Genomic DNA, 21,044 nt, shown 5'->3' on the forward strand with positions numbered 1-21,044 from the left:
GTCCTCTCCACAGCAGGAGAGCGAGCTTCTAAAGAGCTGCTGGGTCACTGTTAGACTTTGTTCAGTTCTGTAATGACATGTGGATACAGTCCTGATTTGTTGAGTATCTGAGTGAGTGAATTTTTTAAAAAGTTGTTCTGCTGGGCCATAACTTACTAGTAAAAGTTACTTTCTGGTTAAAAAAAAAAAGTAGCCTAAATTAAAGTTATCTCTGTATGGTATTTGAAGGGACGGTATAGTACATTTTCATCACTTGCCTCACATGGAATATTCATGCCCACAAGGCATACTGCAGTATTTGCACAATTTGTACATTTATATATGATCATCTATTTTTCTCTTTAATTGCTCTATTTACGAGTGAGTTCTAATTTCTTTAGAGTTTGCAGAAAGAATATGTCATTGCCAGCAATTACTGCAGCATACTGTATTGTTGTGCGTTTGATAAATAAACTTTGGATGCGTCCCAATTAATATACTATCCATCTTCTATTATGCAAGATTATAATTAGTGGGTCTCCAATTATAGCATGTTGAAAATAGTACGCTAACTATGTCCAAATGGTATACTATTTTCAGTGCATCATGCTTTTTCAACTAGAAGTGCAGATTGTGATGCTTCCATTTTAACCTTTTTAGTTGCATAATAGTGGCAAAGATGCAAAGCAAAAGAAAGCAATTAAATGCAATTTCAGAACATATATATATATATATATATATATACACACACATATATTTTACTGTTTATATACATAAATCCTAAATCAACACAAGATGTGCATTAATGTGCAAGGACTCAAATACTTGCCTAACCATAAAGCCATATTCTAGAATTTGATATGTGTGGCCAATCTAGCATAATCTATTTAATAATTTAAAAATCTTCAATGCAACTTCATAAAGTTATCTCTCTGGGCTCCCATAAACTCTCCATTCCTCGAATCCTCAGCGGATGCATTTGCATGACACGTTCCAGCGGTAACGAGAATCAGACGATGTGAATACAGCCTTAAATATGTTTACAATTCCTTCACCCTTAATGGCACAGCTGAGAAACTCCTAACATTAACACTGTTTGTCCTCAATCCATGGACACATTCTCTCACCGCCTGCTTGTTGGATTCATTTTGAAAAGATGAGTACAATGCAACATCTGTGTGACTTTTGGCACGCTCTCCACCATTTCCTGACAGTGAATCAGCATCTGATGGCGGCACAGTCATAATGAAATGCACCGTTCTCCCCCTGGTAACAGCCATCATCTCCCACATTATCTGATACCCAGCTAGATCATTTGTAGCACTATTGAACACATAAATTCCAGAAGATCTGTATGAGGTGAGGCTGCTCTCGGCGGGTTCATGAGCGCTGAGCGTCCGCTGACGCCATGGAGCTCACATCTCCGAAAACGTCGATGCAAATTTTTAAAGAGACGTTATCTTTATTAACAAACTGCATATTTGAAGTCTAAACAAGTACATTATTGCCTTAAAAACTCATAAAACTACATTATGTGAGACAAAAACAGTATTAATTATAAAATTATAGTGGATTTGGGCATCAGCCATGACAGCAGAGTGATACAAACAGTGACACGTTTGGAGTTACGATATGAAGCGAAGTGATACAAATGGTGAAAGGATGTTCATGTAGCGATACCAGTACAATATCTCACGGTTCTCAACCAATCAGATTTGAGAACCAGAACAAACAGTGAATCAGCATCTGATGGCGGCACAGTCATAATGAAATGCACCGTTCTCCCCCTGGTAGCAGCCATCATCTCCCACATTATCTGATACCCAGCTAGATCATTTGTAGCACTATTGAACACATCATCTCCCTGAATCTCATGCTTGTCACAAAGTACAAGGACGCCAATTTGTTACCATGTGCCCATAATGGTAATCTAGGCAGATCGTTCTATGCAGTTACTCCAGGGAGAGTTCCTGACCAGCAAAACCCATCTGAAGTCTATGTAGATATGGCTAAGATAAACCTGGCATGGTCAGTGTTGGGGCAGCTACTCTGAAGCTAAAGCAGTTCAACTATAGTCAAGCTAAAAAGTAGTTACCTGCACAACAAGCAACCAACAAAACACTGAAGTCGTATAACAGGGCAATATATATAAAAGTGCTTTTTATTTTTAAATTCTTGCGTCACACGTCACAGGTCCACAGATTTTGTGCATGTTTATTTCACCCAGGCTACATCATGACTAAGTAATGAGTAGAACAATACGGCACTTACAAATGAATGCTTTCTATTTTAATTCCTCCCTTCAACACAACCCAGCTCCATGGAGTCAAAACAGAAATACATGTTCAGAACAAATATAAATAATATATACAGCAGAGTATGGCTCTAGCAATGCAAAGGTTGTGGGTTCAATTCCCAGGGAACACATGAACTGATTTAAAAAGTAAACCTTGAATGCAATACAAGTCACTCTGGATAAAAGCATCTGCCAAATGCATAAATATAAATACACAACTAAATTATGCAATTAGAGAATTTATCTAGCTCAAAAATGAAAGACATTTTACTGACAGCATTCAAATAAAATAAAATAAAAATCTATAAATCTGAACCAAAAACAGTGACAAAAAGTAGTTAAAACAACATCCATTTAAAAACACTGCTACTTTTTAAGTAGACAATATATTTATAAATAATCAGATGAGATCTATCATGATTCTTAATGAAGACTAAAAAAAAAACAAAGACCATGATAATGCCAAAACTGAGGCATTTATTTAAAACCATCTAAACTGGTATATATGGCCTAATAAAATTAAACTTATAAAAATAATAATAAAACAACAACAACAATAATAAAGAACTTTTCAGCAAATAGTTCTTAAACCATTTTTAAATAATCTAAAGAACCTTTTTCAACTATAAAGAACCTTTTGTGCAGTGGAACGGTTCCGTGGCTGTTAAAAGGTATAAGGTTATAAGTTTATAAGTACAAGGCAGCTTGCTCACAATCTAATAAAAAGAGATTACAGAGCACAAAACATCTTATCTTGCAGTTGAAGTACCTGTGCAGCAAAAACAGAAACTTACATAACCTTGAAAGACTTCTCAAAACAGATTTAGATAATGTTGTTTACAACTAACAGGCAAAGTGGAAGCTAATTGGTTGCTGGAACATGAAACATGACCAACGTAAGACTGGGTAAGCTCTTACCCTGTGGCTGTAGACAACAGGGGTGAAGTGAAATATATTTGTTGTGATTCCACTGGAATTAACTAAGAATTAAAATAGAAAGCATTAATTTGCAAGTGTTATATTGTTCTGCTCAATACTTAGTCATGATGTAGCCTGGGGGAAATAACCACGCATGAAATCTGTGGGCCTGTGACGCAAAATTTGGAGTAAGAATTTAAAAATAAATAAAACTCACAGCACTTTGACTCAGTCTTACTCAAAGTGCAGCTATTTTCACACGAGTGTCCATCTGGTGTGCACTCCCTTTTATTGACAGCACATTTGGCACCCCATTACAACTGATTCTGCTTTTCCCTGCCTACATCTGGCGCTCTGGCTGTTGTTTTGTATTTTTCACCACTTTGTCTTCTTTGATGAAGCCATTTTAGCTTGCTGTTTGGTTTGCTCCTTAAGAGTTGAGTGACATTGGGGAAAACGGATTCCAGTACGCAGCGCCCTGGAAAAACTCCTAGTCAGAAGTAGGAAGCCATTTAGCACACACCTTTATCCAAAGTAACAGTCCCCCTTGAAGCAACCTGGGATTAAGTGCCTTACTCAAGAACACAATGATGATGGTTCAGGTAAGGGCCTATGTAGTTTGCATGTTTTGTGTGTCTCTGTGTGAATGAGCGGCACAGTTTTGTCTACTACACAAACTCAAGCATGAGGTCTGCTAGCTTATGGTGTTTGCAGCATCTGCCATCTCACTATGAACTATGAATGTATTGTTACATATACACACAGAAACTCAAAGGTCTTCACTACAACCTGCCAAATTAAAGGTCTGGTTTAAAAAGAAGAAATTATGATTGAAATATATTACTATTGTACAGTAGTATTTTACTAAGTAATAATAATAATAATACAGTTTATTAAAACAATAATAAATAAACATTATCATACAAAATCAACTTTCCACATCATAAAGCTTTTGAAACGACTGGCTTCTCTTCTATTTCAGCAAACTAAAGATGTGGTCGTAAAAGCGGAATCGAATAGTTAACCAAGCCTTTCATTCAGTTCCTTTAGTCCGTCCTCTCTGACATTGCAACCCCTCCCATGTCTCCTCCTATAACGCCTGCACTTGTCAGCATGTCCATGATGATCTGATATGCATTATTCATTAGGGCTAAGTAAGCTACATTTAATTTCCAAATCAGCTGCTCACATTCTCTTTAATGATATGCTAATAGCTAAGGAGACTCAATTCCCTTAGCAGCAGTCCCTCAGACTGGGAAAGTGTTTAGGATTGCATAATCGTGCCACGATAAGCGTCGCATTAGCCTATATGTTTTCCTGTCTGCTGTGTCCTGTTCTATCTCAGTCAGCAGAGTTAGCAGAACAATTATCTCTGGAAAACATGAGGTCTGCTAGAGCACATGCATATATGTGCAGAGCTAAGAGTTTTTATTAGCTTATGGGTATTAAGCTTCAGGAAAACACACTTTGTACGCCAAATATATCTTACTTTAAAGAAAACGGAAACTTGTAATTCACAGGCTAATTTACATTTCAAATGACGTGGCTTTGATTTTAGCCTAGCACTGTTACATAACTTGAAAACGTTTGATCTTTTATACTAGCCAGTATTCCACCACACCAAAGGTGTTCAGCACATATGACTTTCTTTTCTTTCTTCAACTGATCATTTTCTTTGGCATTAGCCTCTGAAGAGATAAGAAAGAGACAATTGTTTTTTTTCCAAGTCATTTATTCAGTATTTTTTCCATTAATATTCACCATAGGGATTCCAAAATTTGTTTTAATAAAGACATGTTTTTCTCCAAAATAAATGAATAAATAGACATTCCATTAACTGATCAACTGAAAAAAGAAAGAAAAAAACAAACAATGATGACTCCCATCACAAACTTTGATTGGAAGCACACAAAAAACATACTGAAAAAAATTACACGACTGTATTTAATGTCTTTTATAACTGAATAAAATACAATCTTATAAAGCAGTGCAAAGGGTGTTATCAAATAAACAATAGTAAAATATAAAATTATCTATATTTATATATTATCCAAGTTATGCATATTATCTATCTCTAATTATCTATATTCATTTTATATTTAATATTAAAACGGTAAATTAAAATATAAAACGTAATTTAGTAAACTATTACAAGTATAAAATAATAAAATATATGAATTCCAATACTGTAGAGACGTCACTGTCATAACAGACTTCTCAGATTTTTGCAAAATTTGGAAAACTTTTAAACATTATTGCTAAAAACAAAAAGCTTTTTTAAGAGGAAAATTAATGGGATTTTTACTTCTGGAACTGAATGTTACTAAAGCTAGAGGACAGAAAATTATGATGAACCCAGAGAGAGAGAAAAGAAACAGGATTGGAAAACAACGCAGGTCAGATTCAAACTAAGGGCCCTATTTTAACGATCTAAGCGCATGGTCTAAAGCACACGGCGCAATTGCGTTTAGGGTGTGTCCGAATCCACTTTTGCTAGTTTAAGGACGGGAAAAATGATAGGCGCACCCGGCGCATTGTCTAAAAGGGTTGTCCCTATTCTTTTAATGAGTAATGGGTGTGTTTTGGGCGTAACGTGCCATAAACCAATCAGATTCTCATCTCCCATTCCCTTTAAAAGCCATTTGCGCTCGCGCCATGGCGGATTCGCTATTTACATGGTGGAATTAAATTTTTCATTTTTAAAAATGTTTGTGCTGCTGCGCGTACCTGTGTGTGTAATAATCAAAGTGTACGCGCGTTGTGCACCAGTCCATAGGCGCATATTATTAACGCGCTCTTTAAATAACAAAGAAAAATATTGCGCCAGACTTTAGACCAGGTTTTTGTTGGTCAATGGCGCGGTCCATTTCAGTTGCTTCAAAATAGCAACACGCCAGCAATGCGCCTGAACATACCTCGTTTTCAGACCAGCACGCCCATGGGCGCACAAATGGGCGCAAATGCATTTGCTATTTAAACAACGTGGTGCAGGACGTGAAAATGACAACTGCGTCGGGTTGAAACTAGCAAAAAACACTTGCGTTGCGCCTGGCGCCGCATTGTGCCAGGTGTATGATTGGGCCCTAATCTTTTGCATAGGCACCAATGCTCAAAAACCATGGAGAAGTTGAACTTCTAGGCTACGGCTCCACAATATATTTCTTCAGCATCTTACATTTTCAAGGTTAAAGCAAGCTGATAATATAGTGTTAACAATTTAATCTACAGTACATTTATTCCAGTCAGCAGTTTCCAAACTTACTAGTCCTTCTAACTTTCATAAGGGCAGAAATGAAGTTCCTAAAAAGGCGACAACAACCTGGGGTTTTCACTCAGAGCTAGGGAATTGAATATATGGCTCATCCATATGTTCAGTTTTCCCGGCTGCAGCAAACCTATGAACTGATGAGCACAGCATTGTTCCTCCATGTGTGCAATCCACTTTTGCATCCTTAATTTTCTCTCTATTTCCCCAGAAGTAATTTCATTAGTTCAGATCTGGAGATGATGAATGGCACATGTTGCACTTTGCAAGATACTTTCTAAAACTGTTTTTAATGAACTGCCCAAAAACCTTTGTTACTACCGTCCTCTGATGCAGATGTTTGTGACAAATGGAAGATGCCACCGATTCATTGCTTTAATGCATCAAGCACGGAAACGGGTCTTCCCATCCTCAAGTGAGCTTTAATGACAACTAACTAAGTCGATGGAAGTGCACGTCACAATTTCAAGCTAAATCAAAGAGAAAATCAAGACCATCAGTGTTCACAAAATCAATTTTATGCTAACTTCAAACCCTGACTCATTTGCATGTCTGCAGCAGCTCATCTTCCTGGCTCTGATGAAAATACAGTATCGGTGCAACCTAAAAAAATGATGATGAATTAGACGTCTAAGAGCACGCCTGAGCTAATGATAATCCGAAGGTGAAAAACTGAGATGACTTTCAGCGAGCACCTGCACATTAATCATCCAGTGATACGGCCAGCATTTCATTACCGGCCCCCGTATGATAGGTGCTTTCCTACATGCCTGTGATCTATTACATCATCGCGATTAACATGGCAGTCCAGGTTGGTGGCAGAGCAGAGAGACTTGTGGGTTAGAACATGGCGTAACAGGTGGCCTTGTCAATAACACAAACACACATGTTGCATAAAACTGTTTGGTTACACTGAAGTGCAAAGAATCACATTTATGGACTCGCCAGAAACCGTTCACTCCTTCAGGAGAAGAAAAACATTATTATAGCACCTCGGCCACATTCTGTTAGAGTGGCTGTTTCTGATTTTGTTAAGATATCTGCCAACAAACACTGCAGGCTTGTTTTTCTCTCCAATACTACAAGCCAAGACGCTGATTTACTTGGAACAACAACCTGTGCGAGGAATAGATTAATCATTTAGACAAGGAGGAAGGGAACGGTTCTAGAGTGAAAGTGAAAAGAAGGGAAGTGGGAAAAGACTGCTTTCTCAAATCAGCATGTGAGTGTTTTCCCTTAAAAGAATGAGCCAAGCCAAACTCAATCCAAATTCCATTTTTCCCACAATCAGATTACTGTCAATCTTCTTTCTTGCAGCTCACCAGAATCAGGAAGTCTCTGCTACAGCGCAGCTACATCAATGGGGTGCCACTTCTGAGGTTTTTTGAACGTTCAAGGATAGAGCACTGAGTCCGACCCAAAACACACCCCCAACATCCCGCTTTTTGTGAGTAACTGGACCCCTGGGGCCAGCTGGAGATCAGGTTTGAGAACTAACTGTTGCAGTAACCTTATCAATGTAGTCTTTAGGAAAGATAATCTGATAACAATGACAGAAAATCTCCACCAATGTCCTTTTTGTTTCTGTGAGCTATAGCTGCTCTAACACAGTAATCAGTCTCTCAGACCCCGGTAGCGCTCCGCTTCAGCAGGAGGGTCATGAGGAGGGCGTTCCGGCTTCTCTGGGAGAAGTCGTGTGGAATAAGCCCTCGCTGAAGTCTATTCTGCTGTGCAAATGCTCCGTGAGGGCTGGTCAAGGACTTTGAGACCTCTGCAAACTATCACACTTATACAGACATAAACGTACAAGTGAAAAATGCAAAGACGCACATACACAAACAAAATACCAACAACAACAGAAAATTAACCTATAAACAAACAGTGACTTCATATCGTTCAGACAAACTCTCTGGGGAATGGAGGATGATGCTCAGTCATCCTTAAATAAGTGAAAAATCGACTGAAAACAGCCTTGGATACCTTTACAGCAGGTTTTAGGCTAGTGATCTGCCTTTTGCCAAACAGACCACTAAAAAAATCTAGATTTAACAACTGGCAATGATATAAACCAGGCCATAATACCATAACCAGGGGGCAGGGGCCCATTATGGGCCCTCAGAAAACATCTAAAAGGGAAGAAAAATATATTTATATTAGTGCTGTCAAACGATTAATCGCGATTAATCGCATCCAAAATAAAAGTTTTTGTTTACTAAATATATGTGTGTGCACTGTGTATATTTCTTATGTTTATATAAATACACACACATACAGTATATATTTTGAAAATATTTACATGTATTTACTTATATATTTATATTCATATAATTTATATTATATATAAATATATTTAATATATAAACATTATATATTTTTCTTAAATATATACATGCATATGTTTGTATTTATATATACATAATAAATATGCACAGTACACACACATATATTATGTGAACAAAAGCTTTTATTTTGGATGCGATTAATCTTTTGACAGCACTAATTTATATATTATAGGGATGCACGATATTATCGGAACGTTATCGGAATTGGATACCACTGCATCTGTCTGGGGAAAAAAATGCAGTGATTGAATTATAGTTATTTCATCGTTATAAAATAACTTCATTGTTGTTTATTTAATTCTAACAAGTAAAAAACTAAGAATAATTTGTTTATAATCTCTGCACAGGAGATTTGGTGTTGTTTCCAAACAAATGGAAATATGTCGGTATATATCTGCATCTTCTTCTGCTATCGGCCAAAATGAGTTGAAAAATATCTGCAAACCGGATATCGGCAAAAATCCAATATCGGGCATCCCTAATATATAATTAAAATCATAAGTATGTCAACACTGTATGCACATGCTCAGTCTCAACACAATGTTTATAGGAGAAATAATCTGATTCAACAATTTAACTGATTGACCCAAAATGCATTTTGAAAACATATAGAAAGAAAAGCAAAAGCAATGCAAATGTGCAAAGCTAAATTCAACAATACAACTTTGCAGCTTTTTGTCCTGTAGCTTTCTGGTTCATATCATCCTATCATAAGTAAACAAAAAATCTACTCAAAATTAAAAATGAAACATTAAAAGTTCATGTCTATATATTTAGCTATGATGCGAGATTATATGTTAAACTGCATTTTTTTTTATTTTATTATTTGCTTTCAGTATAGTTTTATCCCAAAATGGGTCATGACACACCAGTTCAGAACCACTCATTTACAAAGTGGATTCTGACTCATTTCAACACTAAATCTGTGATATTGACACAATGATTCACATCATCTCCTCAGACTGTTCAGAGGGTGATCGGTCAGCCACGATAGGACACATATCCTCTCCTCAAAAAAGACCCCACACAGGGTAGGAAATCAGAGTAGACTATTCTAGACTATTTTCTGAGCAGTGGGTAGAAAAAGTGCATTTTACAGCATAGCCTCTAAGCACAAGGGAAAACAGATTACATCCGCTTGTGCTCCGATGCCCGCCTGACAGTGGCAGCGCCTGGTACACCTGCCCTCCAACTTTGAGTGCATGCATTATTCAGCATCACTACAGCTCTGCGTGCCACCGGTGTTGTCGTCTAAAACTGCGGGCGTCCATGTGCCGTAATCAAAGCAGGCCGGAGAGCAGCTTGTCTCGCTGTGATATCCTGCAGTTTCTACATGATAGTTTTTGAGAGACTAGGAGGGGAGGGAGGTGGCTCTAGTTTCCAGATTCACATTCAGTTTTGTGGTTTAGGTAGTATAACTGCTGCTGGCAGTCATTTTAAACTCCAACTGCAAAGTGTAAATAAATAATAATAATAACAATAATAAATTAAATCATAAGTAAACAACAAATCAACTCAAAATTAAAAATGAAACATTAAAAGTCCATGTCTATATATTTAGCTATTATGCAAGATTATATGTTTAACTGCATTTTTTTTTATTGTTTATTATTTGCTTTTAGTATAGTTTTATCACAAAATGGGTAAACTAGTTCAGAACCACTCATTTATCAATTTAATTCAAAATTGAGTTAATCTGTTACTTTACTTAATAAATACAATAATTAGAATTATAATAAATTATAAATATTCACTATAAATAATATTAAATGTTTAATTAAATACTTAAATTAAGAAATTGTATGCAATCGGCATTGTCTGAGACCAATAAAATTATGAAATGATGCAAAGAAATTTCCCTCTGCTTGTCAGCATGGATTTGTACTCAGAATTTATTGCATGAATTTATGTCCATCATTAAAAACATTTGTCAGCTGAAACAAATTATCAAATGCCATTTTAATTAGTTTGAAATTACATTTTAATGAACCATGTACAAGTACCAACTCTATAAATGGTTCCTCTACTTCAAAAAGGAAGAAAATAAGTAAATAGCATCTGCAACTAAAAAATGAATTATAAGGTGAAACAAATCAGGTAAGGCACTGCAGGCTGGAGTTTGGGTGACACCAATGTTCTCCGGTGGTCTTCCCAAAAGCAGGTAACAGATAAACTCTCTCATCTGACTCTCACTTCTGGGCTCCTTTCAATGGAGCCACACTGACATTGCAGAGAAAAGTGTTTTTGCTTACTATTCATAGAATACATTATCAGGAGACATCAGCTGTGGGTTAAAAGGGCCAAAAGCATCTATTTAAGAAACACCAACTGTTCTCGCTCCCCAGGAATATTTTTTAAGTAGTCAATTTTGCCACCTTTGACTGCTAATTATGTGTCAGCACAGTGGAAGAAACAGGGGGAAATGCATGCAAATCTATGATGCAATATCCAACAGCAAAGATTATATGACGAAAGAAGCAGGGGACTGTCAGACTGGATATCAAGCCGAATTGTGTTTCAAGAATTGGGATATTTAGTGCAGAAGACAACAGCTCATGGACTCAATGGTCACAACATCCGTTAAAGCGCTTTTTTTTAAAAGACCAAACTGATTGCTGTAGACTGTCAGCATATAGACTTATGCTGAATGATATGGAAATAAATCAAACTAAATATTCAATTTTTAAGCCACTTTTCATCTGTTCAATACTTTACTCATTTGTCACAATAAAACATTTTTTAAATTATCTTCAAAGACTTTAAAATCAATTGTTGGCCCTAATATAAACATTCTAAACAAAACTGATCATATTTGAATGTACTTTAATGATCTGTTCAACTGAATGGGTTAAATTATCTATTCTGTTTAATGAGCTGTTCAACGTGGCATAGAATCAATCTTGATCAAAATGTAACAACCTCAGCTGATGTCACCAAGCCCTATTTTTCAAACCATCAATTAAAACAATTTTTCACAATCTACTCAATTCTACTCAAATGGACAAAATATTTGTAACATCTTTGTAACAACAAAAGTAACATCCTCAATATAACACTTATATGCTGCTTCACTTTAAAATACACTTCAATTCAAAGGTTTGGGGTCTGTAGGATTTTTTTTTAAAGATGTCTCTTAAGTATTTATTTGATCAAAAATAGTTTTTTTTTCTTTTATTAAAAACAGTTATTTTGTGAAGTATTATTTCAATTTAAAATAACTATTTCCTATTTTAATATATTTTAAAATGTAATTCTTGTGATGGCAAAGTTGATTTTTCAACAGCCAATACACCAGTCTTTAGTGTCACATGATCCTTCTAATATGCTGAATTGATGCTAAAGAAACATTTCTTATCATTATCTGTTTTAAACAGATAATTTTAATCAGATAAAACATTTCTTATCATTATCTGTTTAAAAGTTGATAAATTTAATGTATTCTTGCTGAATAAAAGTATTCCTGTTAACATGGTTATTATAAAGTGCAAAAGTAAAACTGTCTAGAATCTCAGCAATCATTATGTCACACAAAAGTGAGTAGTGATTTAATGGCTGAGATAGAAAGCACTTGGTAGGCACAAAGAGCAGGTGGTCTGGTCTGCAGAGAGCAGAGGCATGGTTAACTGCGTGGAACGCCCCTCATTACATGAGTCACACGCTGTGGCCATTACAGAGCCGCAACACCTGGGAGCTCCCCCATGATCCCTTGCACTGTTCTCATGGAGCAATGATGAGACATGCTCGTCCTTCTGCAAAACATCCACTGCCTCCCAAAAACCCTCCTCCCTCACAAATTTTAGAGAAGAAACATGAAAATGTGCAAATGTGGTGATACCAAACTACAAGTACTGTACGTCTCATTCCACATCTCTAGTTCCCTATAATTTGAATTAGTATATTACGAACATGAATTCGGACACTTGCCAGGACCTTGATCCACTAAACACTGATGATTCAATTACCTGCAACATGATTATGAGGTTATGCATTAAAATGTAGCTTGTATTTATTAATACAGATAACAAGCTATCCGTCTGGTATAATTTATTAAAAAGTGGGAAAAAACGCCCAAAAAAAGTTTTAATACTTTCAAATCAGTTCAAACTGTTTGTTTGAATCAATCCTGATTCAACAATCTCACTCAAAAAAACTAAACATCTCCAGTTATTAAAATGCATACACAAAAGTGATATTGTGTGCCACATTACAGTGATGTGTCAGATTAATTCACTGAAATAAATACTATGGTACTAAATGATTACAATATTCAATTACTATGGTTTTGTCATGGTACTCAAAGAAAATGCAAAATATACAGTGCTTTTACTATGGCATATGTCCAAAAATATTGTGCTATGGTAAATGTGCAGAACAACATGGTATTACCATAGTATCATGTCCAAAAAAAACATGGTAATATCACAGTAGATTAACACCCACCCACCCATCCCAAAGATGTTTAGGTGTTCATTATTTAAAAGACTTTTAAACCTGTTAATTTGTACAACTGTCCAGAATGCAGAAAAACAATAACTGGAAAAATCTAAGCAAGAATGATCCGAAACTACCTAAGACCAGTGAACTGAATCGCCTAGTGAGAGAATAATTAGAAGCCAAATCTCTCCTCTATATTAAATCAAGGGCCTGCATTAATTCTAATCAGCGTGTGCAGCCAGGCTTGACTGCGGGCCCCGAGGGGGAAAGAGAACGGCACCCTATCCTCCGCATCCGGGCCTGGCAGAGAGTGCATCTGGCTCGGACCCTGCTCTTCAAGGTTCAGCGCTTCCCTCCAGCGGCTGCCATCAGCGCTCAGACTCACAAACACAGGTAAAAGACTGCAACCTTTCCCTGCTCCAGCTGTTTAACTGTACCTGACGGAGCTGTTCAAATGGCCTTCAGACACAGGGGTGGAAATGGCACCCCTATTATTGAATTATTGCCTGGCATTTGCAGCTATGATCCTACAAACAGCAAGGCAGATTGTTAAGGGTGTTTTAAGATATTTTTAATTTAATGGTGTGTTTTGAAAGCACGATCAATGCATCAATAATGAGACTGCATGTTGATTATTGACTTACATGCCATCATATTAGATTGAGTAATGTGCTGGTTTGGATGACATTTAATAAAATATGATTGCTTATTAAAACTACATGTAATTTAAGATTGCATGAACACACACAATATATAGGAGTAAAAATCAATGTAAGGTTATGACTAAAAATCATGAAGCCTGCAATAAAAAATTCTTATGGGTGAGTGGAATATTACAATAAATATTCCTGAAATGCACACTGCTTATATCATTATATACCCATACATATAGTGGTTCCTGAAACAATGCAAGTTATGATTGTTCAGGCCTTTTCTGGATCTCTTGGTAGCAAACCAAGCAAATCATAGAAGCAGCACATATTAAGTGCACTCTATGGCAAAAGTACTTATTCATCTCTACGAAAATTCTTTTACAGGACCACAATATTCCTTTCTTGAAATGAGGATTTTCAAGAAAAATGACCATGTCAGAGCCCAGGGACCCCTACTTTTCTGGCTACACTCCACTTTCCTATAAAATAAGTGCAAAAGCCCAAAAAAACGAAATAAAGAAAAATGTCCACACAGCACATATTCCTAGATATAACCTATCACCATCAAGACAAAAAGTTTTACCTTTGATTTGACAGCCCAGTACTCCTCTGTCCCATACTGTACATCTCTGAGAGTGGTGAGGTAGTCATAACTGATGACAGCCGTCTGAAAACATTCATTTCAGAGACAAAGAAAACTGTGAATACAAATCTGCACACTGGACACAGAACAAGACATTTAAAATACACTGTATTTGCATTTTTTTAAATGTTTTTTTAAGCAATTCACTTGACTCACTGCGACTCAAACGCAATAGTTTTTAAAAGTATTTTATTTATATAAAAGTAGTATTTATTTAAAAATCAAACTGTTCGTTTCTGTAAGTCAATTCATCATAACTCTGATTCACCGATTCAAGTTATCACTCAAAAACACTAACATACTGTGAAAATCAAAAAATTTTTAATTCTCTTAAATAAAAGTGATCTTGCGTACCACGTGACAGCGATGTGTCAGATGGTAAAATCATATCTTAATATGATTTTAGTACTATGGAACTAAATGATTACATTGTTTATTTACTATGGAACTAGCATGGTACTCCAGAGTACTGCAAAAGATACAATGATTTTACCATGGTACATTTCAGAGAAAAAGAAGAAAACTGTGAATAAAAATCTGAACACTGGACAGGACAATACATTTAAAATATGCTGTATTTGCTTTTTACTTTAGATATTTTTTAAGTAATTTACTTGCTGTGATTCAAACACATGAGTATTTCAAAGTATTTAATATAAATTTAATATTTAATAAATTATTTAATATAAAAGTAATCATTATTATTTAAAACTTTTCAAAGGGATTAAAAGTTTAATGAATTCAAAGCATTAAATTTAAAAAAAAAAAAATCATATTTACTGTCGCAGCTGCCCTCCCAAATCTGATGATGCTGAGATCATTGAAGTCCACATTTTTGCTGTACAAGTAGAATCCTGACGATGCAAACACTGCAGTGGCTACAGATGATACCTTCAGTAGTCGAACAGCCATGTGAGGAGCTGGAAAAAGACAGAGATCCATCATCATCATCACTGAGCAGCTGCCCCTGTAGTAAATATACTCAAAACATCAGCTTAATTTAAAAAACACACTCAAATCAATGTTATACTTTAATAACTGATTATTTAATTTATCATAATGACTCATGCCATATGCCTTCCCACACACAGTTACTATGTAAACCACAAAAAAAACATTAATGATATACTAATATATTTTAAAAAATAATAGTAAAAAATACATAGTAATCACTAATAACGTGTTGATTACTTTGATTACATTAATTTGCTGCTGTTAAAGTATTGGGGGCGTGGTACCACGGTTGTGGCGTCATTGGTTTTGACCATGTGAGATGGTTATGAAAACTAAGCAATATTTAGATATTTATCAAATTTATGAATGAGTTCAATGAAACACCACCACTACATAGTTTAAACAAAGGAAATCGAAGCACGAGTGAACCGGTTTCATTCATAACATCAGTCGGTGTAGTGAAAGACACGGTCAGCTCATCACAAATAATGTTTGTTACACAAGCGCTTGCGTAACACACAGAGAGAATATAACAAAATAACCGCCACCGTTTTATTGCATGATGTCTGAGTTAATAACTGTGACTAATGTATTTTCAGAGAATCACAGAACAGCTGACTGATTTACCTTCATTGACTGTCGTCCGCTAACCGGTGTCGCTCTGTGACCTCTAAACTCTGGCGTATCTGTTGACAACGCAATGTGCGTGGCGCGCAATGCATCATGGTCATTGTAGTTAACAATTATATTCAGTCATTAGTGAAAAATACCCATACATGCCATTTAAAAGTTAAATTAACCTTAAATATTAAATATTTTAAGCTATTAATCTATTTTCAAGCACGTCTTCCATGTCAGAAACTAACACAGCTGTGATTTATTTTCTTACACAAATACATTCTCATGGTTGAAACTTAATTTTAACATTTTCAGATAAGTACCACAACATTACATTATGGTAAGTGGATGTAAGTTCAAAAATTAATGACCATATCCCTTTTTTTTTTCAATTAATATGACTGAGCAGATGTTCACAGCAAAAAAAAAAAAGGTGAACGATTTCAACCACATTCTTCTTACAGGGAACCTCAGGCAACAGATCTATTTTAAAACGTAAACACATTATATACTATTTTTCTTTCAGGTGAAGAGGACAGGGTAGTGATGGAGCGTGACAAGATTTAAGATGACATGAGCTCGGACAGATAATGTGACCGGAACATTACCAAAGTCATCCTAGAGGCAGCCTTGATTAACCCCTTAATTGTCACTCACATTTTTGAACATAGACGTGAAAGTGCACTATCCAAGCTTAAATTTTTATAATAATGCATTAATGAAAACATTTTGTAATATGATTTTGATGTACCATTTTCATGGTAATGCAATGTCTGATTTTAAAATGGTTTTCAAAGGATGAATTTTGAGATTTTAAATTTTCAGTAAACTTAGGCGTCCCACAGAGGGGACGGGTGACAGTTAATTAACCTATAAATAAATTAACACTGATTAAATGTCTCATGCATTTGCAGAACATAAGCTATACATAAAACACTCAAGTTATCACTCATCTATTACATGCAAAAGTAATAAGGAATTAAAGCTAGATTTCTGTGCTGCTAGTGTCATCTAGTTAGCAGAACGACTAATATATATACAGGTGTATCTCAATAAATTAGAATGTCATGGAAAAGTTCATTTATTTCAGTAATTCAACTCAAATTGTGAAACTCGTGTATTAATTACTAAACTAAATGAACTTTCCCACAACATTCTAATTTATTGAGATGCACCTGTGTATGTATATATATATATATATATATTGTGTGTGTGTGTGTGAGAGAAGAGTTCAGATGCAAAAGCCTCTAAGTGCCTTCTGAAATTTTCTTCTAAAATCAGAATTTTTATCAGGCTCCTATATTACTATTCAGTTATTTCACTTTAATGGCATAGAAAAGGACCTATACATTGCCATTTAAGTAAAATTACTGAACATAAACATAGGAGCCTGATAAAAATGCTAATTTTAGAAGAAAATTTCAGTCGGCACAGAGGCTTTTGCATCTGAACTCTTCATATATGATATATATGCCCCAAACTCTCACCATTGGCTGCGCTGGTAATATATATATGTTGGCAGGCAGGTAAGACATCCTATCAATGCATTTGGACCGAATGCAATGACTGGACAAACATTTTATGGTCTTGAGACTTCCACAGTCCATTTTTTATATTTAGATCACTTTAAATTGTTTGCATTCAGGATGTGAAGAGACTTTCACCCAATATAGCAAAAAATATTATTGGAAAATAAAAAACTATATTTTTTTAGAGAGCACTTTTGAAGTTTTGTAAAAGGCAAAATGCTGAAATGCACACACACACACACACAAAAAAGAGTAGACTGACAAAGAAAAGCCATCTGTAGCCCACACAGCAAATGATTTTCCAATTTTTATTTGACTCGCATTTCATTAAACGTTATAAGAAAAAAAAAACACTAGACAATACAACAGCAATCAACACTCATTAGGCTTCTGAAAAACAAGTGCGCCCAGTGACGAAACATCCACAATAAATACAATTCTGTGTTGCTGGAGACACTTGCTGAAATGCACACACACACACACACACACACACAAAAAAGAGTAGACTGACAAAGAAAAGCCATCTGTAGCCAACACAGCAAATGATTTTCCAATTTTTATTTGACTCGCATTTCATTAAACGTTATAAGAAAAAAAAAACACTAGACAATACAACAGCAATCAACACTCATTAGGCTTCTGAAAAACAAGTGCGCCCAGTGACGAAACATCCACAATAAATACAATTCTGTGTTGCTGGAGACACTTGACGCTTGAAATCAGATCATTTCTGATGTCCTCTTCAGTTGTCTTCTGCTTCTTTGTTTGATTTTCTTCCAGAAAACGGCTTTCTGTTTTTTTGCACCTGGAGCTGCATTAAAAGAAAAATAGAAAATGAGATTTTCGATGCAGATGTTCAAACTACAATGTTTACCAGATACATCTAATGGCTACTTCATCTAGTTCCCAACTGGACGCTCACCCTTGCTCCTTCAATGATGTGAGGATCCTTTTGTAATGCATTCTGCAGTCCTTCCTCAGTAGTGAACCCTATCCAGCAAAACCCCCTATGAAAACCTGTCTCTTTATCCTGTTAGACAAGAGAGAAACCATCTCAGCAATACAGACTTTTAACAAGATGAAACATTAAATCTACGTGCATTCTTACTTACAAATGGCAGTAGACACTTCTTCACCTGGCCAAACTGCCTAAAGTATTCTTTAACTTCCTCTGAAACCGAACACAGTGCAATAACATACATTAGACAATTATTTGTTGTACATACAAAACATTATTATGTTCTATTCTATCAAAGATGCTTCGAAGTTAAGTAAGGATAATGACTTATTTAATTAACTTACACTCTTAATATTCATTTAATCTGATGTAAAATCATTTATTAAATGACATCTTTTACTCACTCGTTGCGACGGTCCATGGTACTTTTGACACAAATACTTCAAACACCTTCTTGCCTGCTGCTGTCGCCGCCATGTTTAGTCCTTGCGAATGAAGCTGACGGTGACCCCCGTGACCACGTGACAAGAAGAACATTTATTTTCCATTAAAATAATTTATTCCATTAATATATACAATTTAGAAACTTAAAATATTTCATTAAGATACATTTTATGCTCATAATTGTTATTTCATTTACGTTACATAATAAATATATCTAAACCAAATCGAAGATTTGCATCGCTGACGTCAGAAGTAGAAAGGTCACGGCAAAGATGGCAGCCTCCATAGCGGAGCATGGAGAAGATGCTTTTAGAAAAATGTTCAAGCTTTACAAGAGGAGAAATCCTCCTCCAGACTTCAGTGAGGTCATTCATTTCTTCAAACCTTGTAAAGACAAGGTGAGCCATTCAAATTTGAAGAATATTTCAGTATTCATTAACTTTGACACTATAAGTCTTTCCTAAACTGTGTAGTATAGTATTATTATTGAAATTAGTCAGTTATTAGAACATTTGATTACCTGTATAAACCAGACCTTCTAATGACAAGGTGAGCCATTCGGACTTGATGAATATTGCCATATTCATTTTTATGACACTATGCGTCTTTACTTAACTGTGTATATTATTGTAATTTTTAACCAGTAATTAGAATATTTTATGATTTAGATTTATGAACTAATTTGGCTGTGGACTATGTTTATTGACTAATTCTGGCATCAAGTATAATATTAGATGCTTACAGAACTTGGCACAAATTCAGTTTTGGGTTTCTTGTCATCAAAATTGTCTGCTTTGCAAGGTTTTTACCTGTGAACTTAATTCCACTCCTATAAGTGAGGAAGATGTTTCCAAAGCTGGTCTTCGGCCGGTAAAAGACTGGAGGGCATTTGGTCTTCATGGATATCCAGGTATGGTTTAGATAGGCTGGTGGCAGTTTCGAATAATTAACAATCTGTATGTTGTCTGGAGTGTAAAGGATTTTATGGGTTTGCTTGAAACTCTATGTACAAACACTGTATAAAACGTGTTTAAATCTTGCTCCTTAACATGTCGTGATTGGAATCTTCCATGTCTTCCTGTTTACTTTTGATGGGATTAAATTAACTATATTGTCACTGTTGGAATGTAGGGTTTATCTTTATATCCAACCCATTCCTGCCGGGTTCTCAGTAGTACTGGGTAAAGCAGTGTCTGAAGATCTATCCACAGAAACCCAACGTGTGTAACCTGGATATGCATATGTCATCTGTGGAGACTGAAAACATCTGGGGAAAAAGTATAGATGTTATGCAGTAAGTCTAAGATCCTGCCTTGAATTGGCAGTTTAGTGGAATATAATTTATTGTATATTATTTTTGTGCATTTAGGCAATTTTTTAGAATAAAACATAGGCCTATGTTATATATGTGTATTTTGAGTATCTCCATCCTCTACTGAGCATATTTCATCACCATAGATGCTTTGCTTGTGGCTAGGTCTGTGGTAATTGTACTGGGACTTAGATGGTAGATTTGAGGATTTGCAGTTTGTTAGAATCTCTTTATCACAAAACATTTGTGTAAATGATTTGCGCTGCTACACTGCATCTGATCCATCTCACAACTGTTCCTTATCTGAATGGGTCTGTGTATTATTGCAGGAGGAAAGGCTGTGGGAAAAGAGAGCACAAAACTCTGCTAGAAAAGCTGCGCTGGGTGACACTGGGTTACCACTATGACTGGAACTCCAAGGTATTACTTTCACTCTCTAATGTGCTTTAGCTGTGCGTCTAACACAAAATTGTATTATTTAATTTTTTTTAATGTAATTTTAACAATGACTACAACCATGTAACAATGAGATTAAAGGGGTCATATGATGCTGCTAAAAAACAGTATTTTGTGTATTTGGTGTAATGAAATGTGTTTATGCGGTTAAGGTTAAAAAAAACACATTATTTTCCACATACTGTACATTATTGTTTCTCCTCTATGCCCCACCTTTCTGAAACGCGTCGATTTTTACAAAGC

General features: G+C 35.6%; 2 protein-coding genes and 1 pseudogene across 2 annotated transcripts in view; 1 reads left to right on the top strand and 2 right to left on the bottom strand.

Annotated features, from left to right (window-relative positions):
* Window positions 1-16,176, bottom strand: part of LOC107680795 (uncharacterized aarF domain-containing protein kinase 1-like) — a 124,675-nt gene extending 108,499 nt beyond the window's left edge. Inside the window, exons 1-3 of the mRNA XM_016476843.1 lie at window positions 16,112-16,176; window positions 15,311-15,450; window positions 14,471-14,554 (exon numbers count right to left, since the gene is read on the bottom strand). Of these exons, the coding sequence (XP_016332329.1) occupies window positions 14,471-14,554; window positions 15,311-15,442 (216 nt within the window). The 5' untranslated portion in view covers window positions 15,443-15,450; window positions 16,112-16,176. The remainder of the gene's footprint in view (window positions 1-14,470; window positions 14,555-15,310; window positions 15,451-16,111) is intronic.
* Window positions 16,177-18,175: 1,999 nt separating this feature from the next.
* LOC107680761 (SRA stem-loop-interacting RNA-binding protein, mitochondrial-like) lies at window positions 18,176-19,113 on the bottom strand. The gene is made up of 4 exons (XM_016476805.1): window positions 18,994-19,113; window positions 18,744-18,802; window positions 18,554-18,661; window positions 18,176-18,442 (listed from the first exon to the last, which is right to left on the bottom strand). The coding sequence occupies exons 1-4, from the start codon at window positions 19,064-19,066 to the stop codon at window positions 18,374-18,376; spliced, it is 309 nt and encodes a 102-aa protein (XP_016332291.1). The 5' UTR covers window positions 19,067-19,113; the 3' UTR covers window positions 18,176-18,373.
* A 192-nt stretch (window positions 19,114-19,305) lies between these two features.
* The window catches only part of LOC107680805 (DNA oxidative demethylase ALKBH1-like), a 6,723-nt pseudogene continuing 4,984 nt past the window's right edge, over window positions 19,306-21,044 (top strand).

This window comes from Sinocyclocheilus anshuiensis, unplaced genomic scaffold, assembly GCF_001515605.1.
Source record: "Sinocyclocheilus anshuiensis isolate Anshui unplaced genomic scaffold, SAMN03320099.WGS_v1.1 scaffold869, whole genome shotgun sequence".
Classification (NCBI taxonomy): Eukaryota; Metazoa; Chordata; class Actinopteri; order Cypriniformes; family Cyprinidae; genus Sinocyclocheilus; species Sinocyclocheilus anshuiensis.

Coding starts and splice junctions, on each gene's coding strand:
- LOC107680761 (XM_016476805.1), bottom strand. CDS start 19,066: ATGGCGGCGACAGCAGCAGGCAAGAAGGTGTTTGAAGTATTTGTGTCA. Junction 18,662..18,743: donor AGAAGTGTCTACTGCCATTT/GTAAGTAAGAAT, acceptor CTTGTCTAACAG/GATAAAGAGACAGGTTTTCA. Junction 18,443..18,553: donor ACATCATTGAAGGAGCAAGG/GTGAGCGTCCAG, acceptor CTTTTAATGCAG/CTCCAGGTGCAAAAAAACAG.